The sequence below is a fragment of the Schistocerca serialis genome, chromosome 4, assembly GCF_023864345.2.
Source record: "Schistocerca serialis cubense isolate TAMUIC-IGC-003099 chromosome 4, iqSchSeri2.2, whole genome shotgun sequence".
In the NCBI taxonomy this organism is placed as follows: Eukaryota; Metazoa; Arthropoda; class Insecta; order Orthoptera; family Acrididae; genus Schistocerca; species Schistocerca serialis.
Window position 1 is genome coordinate 19417123 of NC_064641.1, and position 16609 is coordinate 19433731.

General features: G+C 44.3%; 1 protein-coding gene across 1 annotated transcript in view; it reads left to right on the forward strand.

The window, feature by feature from the left end:
* Window positions 1-16609, forward strand: part of LOC126473676 (polyglutamylase complex subunit TTLL1-like) — a 235701-nt gene that overhangs the window by 181735 nt on the left and 37357 nt on the right. Inside the window, exon 7 of the mRNA XM_050100912.1 lies at window positions 6673-6903. Coding sequence (XP_049956869.1) covers window positions 6673-6903 — 231 coding nt within the window. The remainder of the gene's footprint in view (window positions 1-6672; window positions 6904-16609) is intronic.

A 16609-nucleotide genomic window follows, 5' to 3' on the forward strand; every position in this document is an offset into this window, starting at 1 on the left:
GAGTGCATTGGATTGTCATCTGTAGAAGATTTGTGAAACCAAACAGCCCAGACAGCTTGTTTCATATTTTCAACAGATGAGCTATTAGCTCTGATTGCATTGCCATAATAACTGGTTAATCAATCAACTCTGCCAGATATTCCTGTATGATTAATGCTGCATTTACCTTGATGCTTCTCCATCCATTCAGCATATTCTACAGTGTTCTTTTTATTTTTCCAAAACTGACAAGATTTACAACTCAAAGACAGTAACTCTGTGTCAAGAACTTTACCACATTTTACCCCGATGACTGTTGACACTCCATGTTGTGATGTGGTTCCTCTTGTTAGCCATGAACCATCACAACCAACAGCAGTTTCATTACTCTTCTCCAAAGTTTTTTCCCCGTCAGCAGCTTGTGACATTGACTCTTCTGCTACAGACACAAGACAGCCCAGAAGTTTGTCAACCATCAGGTTGTATGTTGTTTGTTTTATTGGAGGAGGAAAGTCCATCATTCCACAAAACAAGCTGATTCCTGACAAACCTTGTCCTAAGCACCTCATAGTGTAAACGATTTGTCTGTTGATTGCATGCATTCTTTTCTTCTGTCCAATCATGGCACTGTTTGGGAATGCACCAATGTTTCCACATTTACCGCACATTATTGAGACTTTGCAGCCTAAACCTAAAAAAGCGGCATTTAGTTTCACCTGTTCACCACACACACAATGTAGGCATCTCTATTTCTTTAAACATTAGATCAATATAAAAAATTCCAATCTTCTCTGGAGATTTCGAAGGCCTATAGTTGCTTTTCACTTTCTTCTTAGAAGCACTTGGTGTGTTACTGCAGTTACCACGGTTACTGTGTCTATTTCCATGAAAATACACACGTTTTGTTTTATAAGATGCCTTGCGCTTTCCCATTTGGCAGTGAAAAAGAATTACGTCAGAAATCACTCTGTAGAAAATACTTGAAATCGATCCACATATACAATAATGCAAAACAAAAGCAGTCGACTATCATTCCTTTGGCCCAAACCAAAGATAAAATATCACTTAGCAAGTCCTAAGGGCCCGGGTTCGATTCCCGGCTGGGTCGGAAATTTTCTCCGCTCAGGGGCTGGGTGTTGTGTTGTCCTAATCATCATCATTTCATCCCCATCGACGCGCAGGTCGCCGAAGTGGCGTCAAATCGAAAGACCTGCACCAGGCGAACGGTCTACCCGACGGGAAGCCCTAGCCACACGACATTTCCATTTTACTTAACAAGTATGAGAAGTTTAGAGTGCCATTCTATGTCACAGAAGTATGAGAAAGTTGTGTCGAAGATAAAATTAGAAGTCACAAAAGTCAGTTACCAACAAACAACTGAGGTGGGCATGGAATTACCAAATGTCGCCCGCACATCTCGATGCATATTAATCAGTAACTCTGCAGCCAATCAAGAAATTTTCATGTAATTTTCACATATGTAAAGGCAAAGAAATGACGAATATTATGGGTCTATTTTCGAAAAGTGTGATTTTTTGGCCATGATTACTGTATCTACCCCCTTAAAGGGGGGTTTATATCACACAATCTAAGGGTGGGCGTCTGGATTTCTTTCCCAGGCCTCCACCCTCCCTCCATTTTAACTCTCCTGCACTCTTTCTTTGCTGTTTATTTGCCTTGGCGTTCTTGTCCCTCTATGCGTTCATCTCGCCTTCTCTTTTAGGCTGGAGATTTTAATGTGTTGCAGAGTGGCTGGCTCATCGTTTTTTAAATCCTTGTGACCAGCCAGCCTCGGCCATTTACTATATTATTTTAATACCTTCACTACTTTTTCTTTTAGTGTACGCTTTCTCCTTTTGGTTAGCTTCTTTCGTTTTCTCTTTCTGTGTCGTTTCCCGTTGGTTTTCCGCCCTTTTCCTTTTCCCGGCTCCTTTTGGGAATTGTTTTAATTTGAGACTTGTTTGCATGACCCTGTAGTTTGCTCCCAAACCAACCAACCAGCCAACCAGCCTCATGTACTGGCGGACATGGGTCATAGAGAATGGTTGTAAACAATCGCATAAAATCGGCGGAAAGAATCACCCGTGACTTCCAGATGGTACCAGCAGTCCAGCCAGCACAACGACTGTGAGTAACCAGTTAAAAAGATTCGGCACAAACTCCTCATGAGACACACATTTCTGTTGTCAGTGCTAAGCGACGCTTCAAGTAGCGTAAAGAGCAATATCACTGGGCACTGGACGATCTGGAAACGAGTGGCATGGAGTGCTGAGTCGCGCTGTACCTGCTGTCACTCCAGTGGAAGGGTTTAGCTTTGGCGAATACCTGGAGAACGTTCCTGCTATCGTATGTGGTACCAACAGTGAAGCACAGAGGAGTTGTGTTACGGTATCGGGAGGTTTTTCGTTACTGGGGTGTCGTACTGTAATTGCACTTAAGTAAACGATAAATGATATGAACACTTTTTGCAGGGTTACTGCATACAGTAGAGGAACAGTTCGGAGACGATGATTGCTTGCAACACCATGATAATGCGTTCTGTCATAAAGCCAAGGCTTGTGGACAATAAAATTCCTGTAATGGACACGCCTGCCATGAGGCCTGAGTTGAACCCAGTGGAACACCTTTGCTGTGAGTCACAATTCGACTTCGCTCAGATCCCATCGTCCACCATCACTACCTTCTCTGGCTCGGTTCTCGCGAAAGACCAATGTGCCACTCCTCCACAGGCGCTGAGACACCTGATTGAAAGTGTCGCTAGCAGAGTTGTAGCTGTCATATAGGCGAAGTGCGGACACACCACATATTAATGTCCGCTGGTAGGTGTCCGGATACTTCTGATCTTCTAGTGTGCGTTTCGCCTGTCAGTAGTGTTCTCAACATCTGGTGGCGATCAAATGCACCGATCTTGCCGATGTCATGTTGACGTCCAGTGCAAGGGCTTTCCCATTCATTATGGTGACGAGAGCACCCTCTCTCCAACAAGTCAGTTGATTGCAGTGCAGTTGCTCATGAGCATAATGTGTGACTGTGGTTGGGTGTAGCAGGGACGTGAGCGTAGGTCAACACAAAAGTTTTTCGAAATGTTGTCTATTGCTCCCGAGGAGTATTTTATTTGTAAGTCCATAGCTGATAATAATTTTGGATATAGTGATTCCGTACCTACACTTTATGTTTTATTTTTAATTTTATTTGTCTATATTTCATTATTTGCGACTAGTTTTGGCGTGGTAGCCCCGTCCTCAAATGCTCGTTCATTCTTATAATTCTCTATCCTGTCAAGCTAGAGCCGGGCATCATCACCAGTATCGGCTAAAAAGCTAGGCAATTATGTTCCTTTGTTACTCATTTGTTGGCTGTTGCTTCCACTCTCGGTTTATTCGTCAGTGGCTCCCAATATTCTCAAATATTTTTCCGAAGTTTCCTTTTTTATTTAGTTGTTAAATGTTTTATGTGGGATCGTGTAATTGTCTTGTGAATAAGTTTCTTAAGTGTGTCGGGAGGTACGGGACTTATTTTTAGCTTGTATAAGCGTTCCTTTCTGGCCACGGGATCAGCGGTCTCATTTCCGTCGAGTCTTGCATTAAAACATTACATCTTTAATCCATATTGCATTTCAGTTGCAGTTATTAAGTGGAATAGTTTTGCTGAGATAATTTGATTGCCTACTGTAGAATCAACCAGTATTACACATTTTGTAAACAATTTGATTCTGTGCACGATGTTGTAAACTGATAGTTGGATTGCATGCACCCCAATGTGAAAGTGCATGTTATGTTGCCCACAGAAGTACTGGGAAAGCAATTTGCAGTGCACCCTCGGTCCAGCTGTGTCATTACTCTATGATTATGTTACATATATTGTAGGCCGTCTTGGCTCTTAATATTTTTGATATAGCATTTATTTTTACTGCAGTTACTTGAAAACCATATTTGGAGCTTCTTTCTTAGTAATGTTCTCCATAGTCATCTGATTTTTTATGTCCATGTAATGTAAAGCATTGAAAAGCCTTTCTGGGGTTCTCAGTGCTTATATCTAGACAATTCAGTTGCTTTTTACATACTTCTGTTTGTGTCGTGTTTGATTTAAGGAGTTCGGAGGGCAGATTTAGATCCGTTACAAGAATGGAATATAAATTTATACAAATAAAAATGTTCGTTTGTTCAAAATCGTTTATCTCCGTAAGCTCTTGACCGATTACTTTGAAATTTTGGCACAAACGTGTTTTTAGGTACTTATTTATGTACTTATGTATATAAAGGGCAAACGTAGATATTCGTTTCCTCAAAATCTGAAATCTCCGAAAGTTCCTCACATATTGCTTTGAAATTTTGACACAACATTGCATTTGTACACTCGCGTGTATTCACATATCTACTGGAACGCCATTTGCTGTGTATGTATTATAAAAGGGGAAACGTTATGAAAATTGTAAGTTTATTCAAAACCGTTAATCTCCGAAAGTTCTAGACCCATTGCTTTCAAATTTTGAGACAATGTTTTATTCTAACAGGAGTGTGTTTTTAGGTACCCAATTCTTTAATATTTGTGGATTTTTAATACATACAATGTATGGTTATATATATGTAATATATAAAGGGAAAATATTGTTACGAAAAATCTTAAAATTTATCTTACCGATTTATTTAAAAGTTTTACACGTTACTGCTATAAACGTTTAGACATGTATAGACTATATACTTTTTAATATACAAATACATATACACTACTGACCACGAAGATGACATGCTACAGACGCGAAATTTAACCAACAGGAAGAAGATGCTGCGATATGCAAATGATTAGCTTTTCAGAGCATTCATACAAGACTGGCGCAGGTGGCGTCACCTACAACGTGCTGACATGCGGAAAGTTTCCAATCGATTTCTCATACACAAACAGCTGTTGACCGGCGTTGCCTGGTGAAATGTTGTTGTGATGCCTCGTGTAAGGAGGAGAAATGCGTACCATCACGTTTCCGACTTTGGTAAAGGTCGGATTGTAGCCTATCGCAATTGCGGTTTATCGTATCGCGACATTGCTGCTCGCGTTGCTCGAGATCCAATGACTGTTAGCACAATATGGAATCGGTGGGTTCAGGAGAGTAATACGGAACGCCGTACTGGATCCCAACGGCCTCGTATCACTAGCAGTCGAGATGACAGGCATCTTATCCGCATGGCTGTAACGGATCGTGTAGCCATGTCTCGATCCCTGAGTCAACAGATAGGGAAGATTGTAAGACAACAACCATCTGGACAAACAGTTCGACGGCGTTTGCAGCAGCATGGACTATCAGCTCGGGGACCGTGGCTGCGGTTACCCTTGACGCTGCATCACAGACAGGAGCGCCTGCGATGGTGTACTCAACGACGAACCTGGGTGCGCGAATGGCAAAACGTCGGTTTTTCGGAGGAATCCAGGTTCTGTTTACAGCATCATCATGGTCGCATCCGTGTTTGGCAACATCGCGGTGAACGCACATTGGAAACGTGTGTTCGTCATCGCCATACTGGCGTATCACCCGGCGTGATGGTATGGGGTGCCACTGGTTACACGACTCGGTTACCTCTTGTTCGGACTGACGGCACTTTGAACAGTGGACGTTACATTTCAGATGTGTTACGACCCGTGGCTGTACCCTTCATTCGATCCATGCGAAACCCTACATTTCAGCAGGAAAATGCACGACCGCATGTTGCAGGTCCTGTACGGGCCTTTCTGGATACAGAAAATGTTCGACTGCTGCCCTGGCCAGCACATTCTCCAGATCTCTCACCAATTGAAAACGTCTGGTCAATGGTGGCCGAGCAACTGGCTCGTCACAATACGCCAGTCACTACTCTTGATGAACTGTGGTATCGTATTGAAGCTGCATGGGCAGCTGTACCTGTACACGCCATCCAAGCTCTGTTTGACTCAATACCCAGGCGTATCAAGGCCGTAAATACGGCCAGAGGTGGTTGTTCTGGGTACTGATTTCTCAGGATGTATGCACCTAAATTGCGTGAAAATGTAATCACGTGTTAGTTCTAGTATAATGTATTTGTCCAATGAATACCCGTTTATCATCTGCATTTCTTCTTGGTGTAGCAATTTTAATGGCCAGTAGTGTATTAAAGACACAGTAGTGAAACGTTGTTAGCAAACAGGAAAGTTGTATTTATGGCTCATTGGTTTATGAATAGAATAGTACTACGAAATGTGAATTTGAAATAAAAGTAAACAAGGGTGAAGGTGAGAGAGAGGGGGATCAGGAGATGGACAGAAGGGTTGGAGGAAATGGACAGAGAAAGAGGACAGGAGGAGATGGAGAGAGTGGGTGGAAGATGGACAGAGAAATGGGGGGAGCAGGTGAGGGACTGCGAGAGGGAGAGAGAGAGAGAGGGGGGCTGGAGTAGGAGATGAAGACAGAGGGGGTAGGAGGTGAAGGACAGAGAGCGGAGGAAAGAGGAGGAGGTGGACAGAGATAGGGGAGAGGTGGAAACTAGGATGCCTATCCAATTCCTATACAGATTAGAAACGTGTGCTTCCTCTTTTCTTTCTTTTGCATTGAAGCAGACTCAGCGGAAGCAAAGCGCGGCCGGGTACAGCTAGTGAATAGGATAATAACAATAAAGCACCTGTAGTAGCGCAACTGCCTTAAAAAAAAAAAAAAAAAAACCAGAGCGTGAGCAGTGCGTGGTGTCGCAGGGCGAGTACAACGGCATCCACGGCGGCAAGTGGAGCGTGCAGAACCTGCGGCTGTACCTGGAGAGCACGCGCGGCAAGGCCGTCACGGAGCGCCTCTTCGACTCCGTGTCGTGGCTGATCGTGCACTCGCTCAAGGCCGTCGCGCCCGTCATGGCCAACGACCGCCACTGCTTCGAGTGCTACGGCTACGACATCATCATCGACAACAAGCTCAAGCCCTGGCTGGTCGAGGTGCGTACAGCAGCGGCGTGTCTTCAGCGCCACTTTACTTATTTGTTTTTATTTATTTAACCTGGCAAGATTAGGGCCATCAGGCCCTGTCTTACATCTAACCAGGCATTCTACTTATTTTAAATTCATTTGTTGTAGTAGGCACGTTAAACTACATGTAGTACAAAAAGTGAAATAAACATTCACAAAGGTACACTTGGAAAAATACATACATATAGAGTTTCTGTTCGTAGATGATAAGTACTGTTATAATTAGACATTATGAAAGAGACACATTTTAGATACAAGTGCTACCAGCAGGGAGTATGAGGGAGACTCATAGTGAAGGGAGGAGAAGAATAGAGACATGATGTAATATGTTGTTCTTGTTGTGGTCTTCAGTCCAGAGACTGGTTTGATGCAGCTCTCCATGCTACTCTATCCTGTGCAAGCTTCTTCATCTACCAGTACCTACTGCAGAATACATCCTTCTGAACCTGCTTAGTTTATTCAAACCTTGGTCTCCCTCTACGATTATTACCCTCCACGCTGCCCTCCAATACTAAATTGGTGATTCCTCGATGTCTCAGAACATGTCCTACCAACCGGTTCCTTCTTCTAGTCAAGTTGTGCCACAAGCTCCTCTTCTCCCCAATTCTATTCAATACCTCCTCATTAGTTACGTGATCTACCCATCTAATATTCAACATTATTCTGTAGCACCACATTTCGAAAGCTTCTATTCTCTTCTTGTCCAAAATATTTATCGTCCATATTTCACTTCCATACATGGCTACACTCCATACAAATACTTTCAGAAACGACTTCCTGACATTTAAATCTATGCTGCATGTTAACAAATTTCTCTTCTTCAGAAACGAATTCCTTGCCATTCCCAGTCTACATTTTATATCCTCTCTACTTCGACCCTCCATCAGTTATTTTCTCCCCAAATAGCAAAACTCCTTTACTACTTTAAGGGTCTCATTTCCTAATGTAATTCCCTGAGCATCACCCGACTTAATTCGACCTCATTCCATGATCCTTGGTTGGCTTCTGTTGATGTTCATCTTATATCCTCCTTTCAAGACACTGTCCATTCCGTTCAACTGCTCTTCCAAGTCCTTTGCTGACGCTGAAAGAATTACAATCTCATCGGCGAACCTCAACGTTTTGTTTCTTCTCCATGGATTTTAGTACCTACTCCGAATATTTCTTTTGTTTCCTTTATTGCTACCTCAATATACAGATTGAATAACATCGGGGATAGGCTACAACTCTGTCTCACTCCCTTCCCAACCACTGCTTCCCTCTCACACCCCTCGACTCTTTATAACTGCCATCTGGTTTCTGTACAAATTGTAAATAGCCTTTCGCTCCCTGTATTTTACCCCCGCCACCTTCAGAATTTGAAAGAGTGTATTCCCATCAACATTGTCAAAAGCTTTCTCTAAGTCTACAAATGCTAGAAACGTAGGTTTGTCTTTTCTTAATCTAGCTTCTAAGATAAGTCGTAAGGTCAGTATTACCTCACGTGTTCCAACATTTCTACGGAATCCAAACTGATCTTCCCAGAGGTCGGCTTCTACCAGTTCTTCCATTCGTCTGTAAAGAATTCGCGTTAGTATTTTGCAGCTGTGACTTATTAAACTGATAGTTTGGTAATTTTCACATCTGTCAACACCTGCTTTCTTTGGGATTGGAATTATTGTATTCTTCTTGAAGTCTGAGGGTATTTCGCTTGTCTCATACATCTTGCTCACCAGATGGTAGAGTTTTGTCAGGACTGGCTCTCCCAAGGCCGTCAGTAGTTCTAATGGAATGTTATCTACTCCCGGGGCCTTGTTTCTACTCAGGTCTTTCTGTGCTCTGTCAAACTCTTCACGCAGCATCGCATCTTCCATTTCATCTTCATCTACACTCTCTTCCATTTATATAATATTGTCCTCAAGTTCATCGCCCTTGTATAGACCCTCTGTATACTCCTTCCACCTTTCTGGTCTCCCTTCTTTGCTTAGAACTGGGTTTCCATCAAAGCTCTTGATATTCATGCAAGTGGTTCTCCTTTCTCCAAAGGTCTCTTTAATTTTCCTGTAGGCAGTATCTATCTTACCCTTAGTGAGATAAGCCTCTAAATCCTTATATTTGTCCTCTAGCCATCCTTGCTTAGCCATTTTGCACTGCCTGTCGATATCATTTTTGAGATGTTTGTATTCCTTTTTGCCTGCTTCATTTACTGCATTTTTATGATGTAACATAATTAAGGAAATATAAAGGAAAAGAAGATTGCGTGGCTAATAGAGATAGATGAAGAGGAAGGAGAGAAAGGAGCAAGATAGGAGACACTAGCTTTGCTATTTGACAGAGGAGAGGATTGGCCTTGTACATTAATTTTGTGGAAAACGCTATGAGGATGATAGTAGGAAATGCTTCAACTTCTTCTTAAAAACAGCACGGGACTGAATTTTGCGCAAGGTAAGGGACAGTTTGTTCCAGAGACAGACAGCGGCAACTGAGAAGGAGTTTGCAAAAGTTTTTGTTTCGCGAGTGGGCAGAGTTAGGATACCAAATAACAGTGACCTCGTGTTTCAGTTATGATGGCATGAAAGATGTTAAATCTCTGAAGCGAGGTACTGGGGTGCTTGCGCGACGAGGAGTCGGTGAAGCAGACACAGAGTGTGGTAGTCACGGAATTTGTCCGCCCGCAGCCACCCTAGCTGGGAGTGTGAAGCACTAACATGATCCTATCGGCGAATGTTGCGGGTGTAACGCACACAGGCATTCATAGTTAGCTCTAGCCGTCTTTTGTTTTCACTACTACATCACAATAGTGGAGGTTCGGTAGAACGAGTGATTGCACGAGCTGGCGTTTCAAGTCCTGTGGAAATACGTCCCGAAACTTTTAGAGAGCATAGAGACAAGCAGACGTCTTCCGGCACACTGCGACTGTATTCTCCGCCCAGTTGAGATGCTCATCCAAAGTTACACCCAAGTTCTTAACTGTTTTCTGATATGTTATTCGAATACCGTCGAGCAGAATAGGAGGCAGCCGTTCGCGGAAATCTGAACTTATTAATTTCTGATGCGCTATTAAGATTACTTGTGTCTTTTTTGAATTTAGTTTAAGCCCCAGGTTTTTCGCCCATGTCACTACTGAACACAGACCATCGTTCATCTGAGCGATTGCAGTGTTTATATCTTCAGGTCTGACGCTTAGGTAGAGCTGGAGGTTCGTCGGCATAGTACTGACATTTACACTCGCCAGTGGTAGCTCGAATTGAGCACATGCAGGTAGAAAACTTACAAAGACTATAACAGCAGTGTCGTCATATGCTCAATCAAAATCCAGTATAACAACGTTGCAAGAAAGTCAGATTAATGAAAAGCAACCGAGGAGACGCCCAGGCAAAAAAAGAGTCCGTAGCACAGTCAGAAAACCGGCTGAGTGCCACTGTAGTCGAAATACTCGACGGTAAAATGGTTGAAATGGCTCTGAGACCTATGGGACTTAACTTCTAAGGTCATCAGTCCCCTAGAACTTAGAACTACTTAAACCTAACTAACCTAAGGACATCACACACATCCATACCTGAGGCAGGATTCTAACCTGCTACCGTAGCGGTCGCGCGGTTCCAGACTGTAGCGCTTAGAACCGCTCGGCCACCCGGCCGGCTATTCGACGGTAAATACGGCCCTGTGTGTTGTGAGCTGGGTCAGCCCTATTACCTGTGGTTAGTGACAAGAAGTGTTTCCCGTGGGACCGGCAATATGTGACTCTCACGGTGATGTCTGGAATGTCACATCGACGGTGCTCCGAGTGGTAAACTGATAACAGCCAGTTCTTTCACCTATACAAAGTACACTACTCGCTATTAAAACTGCAACACCTCGAAGTCGGCATGCAGCATACGTGAAAGCGTGAAGTCTGCTGCATGATTAGATATGGAAATGGTTAGCGTTTAACCGCAACCCCAAAAAGTAGGGGTCAGTAATACCATTTGCATGACGTACTCTGTACTAATGAAAGATAATCGCAGTTGAATCCTGTACGTTTGTGGGAAGTGCGCGTTATACCTCTTGGAAGAAGGTTGGTGGTTGGTTCGGTGGTTGATATGGGCGGGGGGCCAGACAGTGAGGTCATCAGTCCCATCGTATTAGGGAAGAAAGGGGAAGGAAATCGGCCGTTCACTTTCAAAGGAACCGTCCCGGCATTTGTCTGAAGCGGTTTAGGGAAATGACGGAAAACCTAAATCAGGATGTTAATAATTGGCAACCAATGCTGTACAATCGCAATAAACTCATGAGATGTTCAGGTGACTCTTCTATTAGAACATGTTACGCGTTTCGGGATTACACCCATCTTCACACATCACAAACTTCCACTCTTTCCTAACCAACCAGGCGTACAGCCTTGACAACTCAAAGAAAGTGTCGAATAACATATGCTATGGATTGCCGCACGCTGGTTTGAACCGTCGCCCTCCTGAATGAGAGTCCAGCGTGCTGAACACCGCGCCACCTCGCTCGGTCTGTAAGACGGAGAGATGTCTTCAGGCACGAGACGAGTTGGACAGCTGCAGAGTTGTGGTCCATCGAGATTACGATTCATCGTTCCACAGTACCCCTACTTGTGATCCCACGACTGTGGATCCCACGAGTATGGAATCCATGGGGTCGGGACTGCCACACTCAGCTCCACGCAGGATCTCAGTGGGCCCACGGGAAGGGCTCCTGAAAGAACAGACATATTGTTTGCTTGGCCGTGCAGGACCGGGCAACTAAATGATGTACCGTGAATCAGGAAGTGGGTTTGTTTGCAGCGAGGCAAGCAACCAGAGACTGTCGCCACGGCCACCAGAGTTGCGGATCCACTCGGCGCTGCAGCAGAGAGAGGCGCTCCCTCAGTAGTGAGTTCACTAAGGACACTGGACACTGAGGTGGCACCACGTCGCATTTTAAGGACAGCCCCGGTGCAAGGTGCAGCATCACGATAGATGTGTCCATATATGGAGGCTCCAAGCAGAATGAACATAACCAGACGGCATTCATCATCGTAATATGGCGTGATGGTATGGGGTGCCATCAGTCACCATTACCACCGAGGATAGACAATCGATGTGATTTATGAACGATAGGGCATCATACCATTTTTTATGCCTCGTAAGACAGTATGTGACGCAGACATTTAGTTAGAGTTGGACTGCTGCAGGAGGTCCAGTAGCACGTCTTCTCTCTTCACCCGACCTCAGTTTCCTGCAACTCTGACTGTGGGGACATGTAAAAGGAATGGTGTGTTCCACACCTATCGACAACAGGCTCACGTAACAGGGGCGCGTGCCTCCTTGGGGTGACCAAAGACGAAGGCAGTGATTGTGTTTATGTGACGAGGAGGAATGAAGGACACCTAGCAGTGTCAGCCGACAGGTGCTTACTGTCGACAGCCGGCCAGTATGGCCGAGCGGTTCTGTCCAGAACAACGCGGCTGCTACGGTCGCAGGTTCGAACCCTGCCTCCGGCATAGATGTGTGTGACGTTCTTTCGTTACTTAGGTTTAAGTAGTTCTACGTTCTAGGGGACTGATGACCTCAGATGAAGTCCCATAGTGCTAGAGCCATTTGAACCGTTTGATTTGTACTCTGGACAGAATAACACATACTCAGATATTTGTTCATTTCCATTCGTTTATTGCACTTCTTCCCGTTTCGACACTTATCATCTCCAGCAAAAATGTGGAACACTTCCTTTTAATCACGCTCTGTATGAAGTGTACAAACAACATGAAGAAGAGAGGTCACACTAACCATTGTTTCGGAAATTTAGCAATCTGAATATCTTTTTCTGAATAGCTTTTGTGGCCGTGGTGGTCTAGCGGTTAGGGCGCTAGACTTATGCCCTGGAGGTTCTGGGTCCATCCCAGTTAGGAGCGAGGATTTTTCTCCGTTCTCGTCTCTCCAGGACGGCCCCAGGTCCACTCAACCTTCTGCCAAATTGAGGTCCCAGGGGTAGTAAGCAGCGGGGGCGTTGGGCTCGCCACGTCCCCCCTCCTAGTGCCACTGTGTCTGCAGTCAGCTAGGAAGCCCGTTCACGGAGTGACTGCCATAGACTTTACTTTACCTCTAATAGCTCTTGGAAGATCATCATTTTTATGTTTTTTGTCGTTCAGTATACGTATATGAGGCTATCAAGAAGTTATCATTTTAGGGCATTGCTGAAGCATAAGTGCAACTAGCGGGACTCAGTTGCCGGTGTATAATGACCAACATGTCGGCAAGTGATTAGTGTGGTATTCGTGTCTTTCCGACGTGCTTGTGGTAAATGAGGAAATGTGAACTATACTAAACTAAACTAAACTCCGTCCGAACAGGCCTTGGAAGGCCCAACGGTACCGACCGGTCGCCGTGTCATCCTTAGCCCACACGTGTCACTGGATGCGGACATGGAGGGGCATGTGGTCAGCACACCGACGGTCTCTCCCGGCCGTTTGGTCAGTTTAGAAGACAGGAGCCGCTACTTGTCAATCAAGTAGCTCTTCAGTTTGGGTCACAAGGGCTGAGTGCAATCCGTTTACCAACAGTGCTCGGCAGACCGGATGGTCACCCATCCAAGTCCTAGCGCAGCCCGACAGCGCTTAACTTCCGTGATCTGACGGGAAAACGTGAACTATGGTGACGTTATTACCAAATGCATCCAAACAGAACCAACGTGCTGTTGTTCTTTCCTTGGCTGCCGAAGGACAAAGACCGGTAGATATCCATCAGAGATTCAAGAATGTTTATGGGGCACCATGTCTGTCGAAAACCAATGCTGTGGGACGGTGCGCTAAATTCTGCGCTGGTGGATCTGGGAGGCGAGCCCCATCCATTACGGACAGCAAGGGGCCGTTGTTGATGCGATTAGGTGGACCGGTACGTAGTGGTTTGTGCGCTAGCGAAGGATTTCCACATCAGCTCCGGTAGCGTGCAGCGTGTTATCCAGCAGGAGTTAGACTGCAGCCAGTGGATACCCCAGGCGTTGAATTCCGAACAGAAAGCAAACCATATTGCTGTTAGCCTGAAGCACCTGCAGTGTTTCAGTGTTGAAGGCAACACATTCCTTGAGCGCAATGTTGCAGGCAACGAAAGATCGTACCAGCACTGGAAAGCAGAGTCGGAAGCGTCAACCGTGCAGTGGTATTATCCATCGTCCCCTCGTCCCAAGAAGATCAAGAGCCAAGAAGTTCAAGAGCCAAGAAGTTCAAGAGCCAGACATCTGATGGAAAGGTGTTGCTTATCCTGTTTATTGATTACCAGAGCACAATGTTTACTGATTTCGAGGACGCTGGTCTGTCCATCATTGGGGAACGATACTGCTCAAAGCTGGAGAAATAACGGCATGCAGTTAAGACGAAGAGTCTGGCAAAACTGCGACAATGGATGCTGCAGCTTCATGTCCCCGTGTCGCAAACGTCGTAACGCAAAAGTAATGCCAAGTCAAGTGGGATACATACGATCACCCATCGTATAGTTCTGATCTTTCACCATCCGATTATCACGCCTTCGACCGCAGGCCTTGAAGGATCGACGTTCAGCAGGCAGTTGGGACTTCTTCACGGAGCAGGATACGGTGTTTTACCAAGCGGTATCTTCATCCTAGTGCGTCGGTGACAAATTGCCTCAATGCCCACGGCGTTTGTGAGTGACTGGCATACCGATTCTGGACTGTACGGCCTTCGAACGGAAACTTTTTGGTCGCCCCTTATTAAAAAGAAAAAAAAGAAAAGAAAAACGAATATGAAACTGCATACGGACACCGAAACACAAGCAGAAGACGGCCAAAAAATACACAGCGGCATATGCCAACACTATAAACAGTGAACACAACCAATCAACACACTTTATTTAAAAACAAACACAAACAGTGTAAACATACCAAATGAGTCAAGAAAGGCATTTTTAACGTTAAAAACGCTTTTCTTGGATTGTTTGGTAAGTTAAGTAAGATTATTTGGTAAGTTAAGAAAAACGTTTTTAACATTGAAAACGCCTTTCTTGACTCATTGGTAAGTTTAGACTGCTCACCTTTTCCACTATTTCGCACATATTTTCCGCGTCTGACTTACGAAATTCGCAACCTAACATCAAACCTTTTCGTGACAGGAATACGCGTTTCATCTCATTCAAAAGAACAAATAAATCATGTATTAAGACGAATTACACCTGAGGATGGACCCGCAGGGTCCGAAATGCATCGTGTACTGAATAAAACACGAAAAACTATGATTGAATTCATACCTCGAGCGTATTGAGTACAATCACGTTTGAAGCTGCAAAATATGGATAAAATTAAAAAAAAGTCAAACTATTGGCTAACAGTGCTAGTGACACAATAACTTTTTTAGAAGATCGTCAATAATACCGGCACTGTGCTGTATTCTGCAGACAAGTTGGTGTTACTCATCGTGCAGTTGCCCAGATTCAAAAAATGCCCCTCTTGCGACGTACGCCCACCACTTCGCGTTCTGCTTGCCCCGCGGCACGCCAGTTGTCAACCTGCTCAGGACCTCTTCGCAAGGCTTGTCATGCCAAACCGCAACTTTCTCTTTGACATCTTCAGGTTAATGACTTCCATGTACTACTGCTCGCAGGAATGCCTTTCTTAATCTCTGCTTAGGAGGCTGAATTCATTGGTAAATAGTGGATGCCTTGTGTAACTAACTGTTTCTTCTTCTCGACCTTCACTGCTGGCCTTCGTTTGACATCTCGGACGATTGTAAGCACAATGTGGAGTACCGCTGTGACTGAAGTTGGTTGTTGGTCAGAGGTGCGTCAGTCTATTTGCTGTGACCAGAAATCCTCCACGGCAATGGCACCTAATCTGCTGTAGAGGAACAAAGAGCTGAGGCTCAAATACGAAGAAGATGAGGCTGCGCACCCTAGAAGCTACAAGTGAATTTCCGAATAATAATAATGTACGCAGATATTATCAGCTTGTGTCTAATGATTGAGGTTCTGAAGTGAGGGTTCGGTCGGTAAAGTTTTATACTCAGCTGGTCGTGGAGTAGGCTCTTCGATGATCGTGAGAAGTGCAGTATATATCGAGTGTGGCCCTGACAGTTATAGCTGTAATCTCAAAGGCATCGTTAGGTGTTTTCATGATGGCAGAAATTTCTAGTTTTAGGACAAACATTAAGGGTCACTTACTGGTGACGCTTTTGCTATACCAGAAATTAGATTTCTACTACCTTAGTTGTTTTGTGTACATTTGCTATTTCATTTCTCAACCGGCACTACACCAGTTTCATAATGATAGTTTATACACTTTGTGGAACCCATGGCCTGAGTTGCATAAACTCAGTTTACTTTTTCCATACTGAATGAAAATTTTTGGGCCTCAATACACACAAGCGTTATTTCCTGTCTAGTTGGGGTCACATACCTACGGTATACCGTACTACCACATTTTCGGCTGGTGTGTTATTCATCTTCACAATCGCGATTTCGACTTCATTTATAGGCACACAGATTCCATAAAATTATTTAAAGACGAATTGTAATTTAAAATCTTTACTAATTCCTACATCAGCATGAAGTGTTTACTGCATTACTGTGAAGAGGACATTGTCATCGTGTCCAGCCACATTCGTATGCGATTATCTAAAATACTGGAAATTAGGATGAATAAAATAAATTTGGAGCGTACGCTATTCTGAATATTCTAACTCAAAAATTATTCTGGGCCTCCGAAGGAC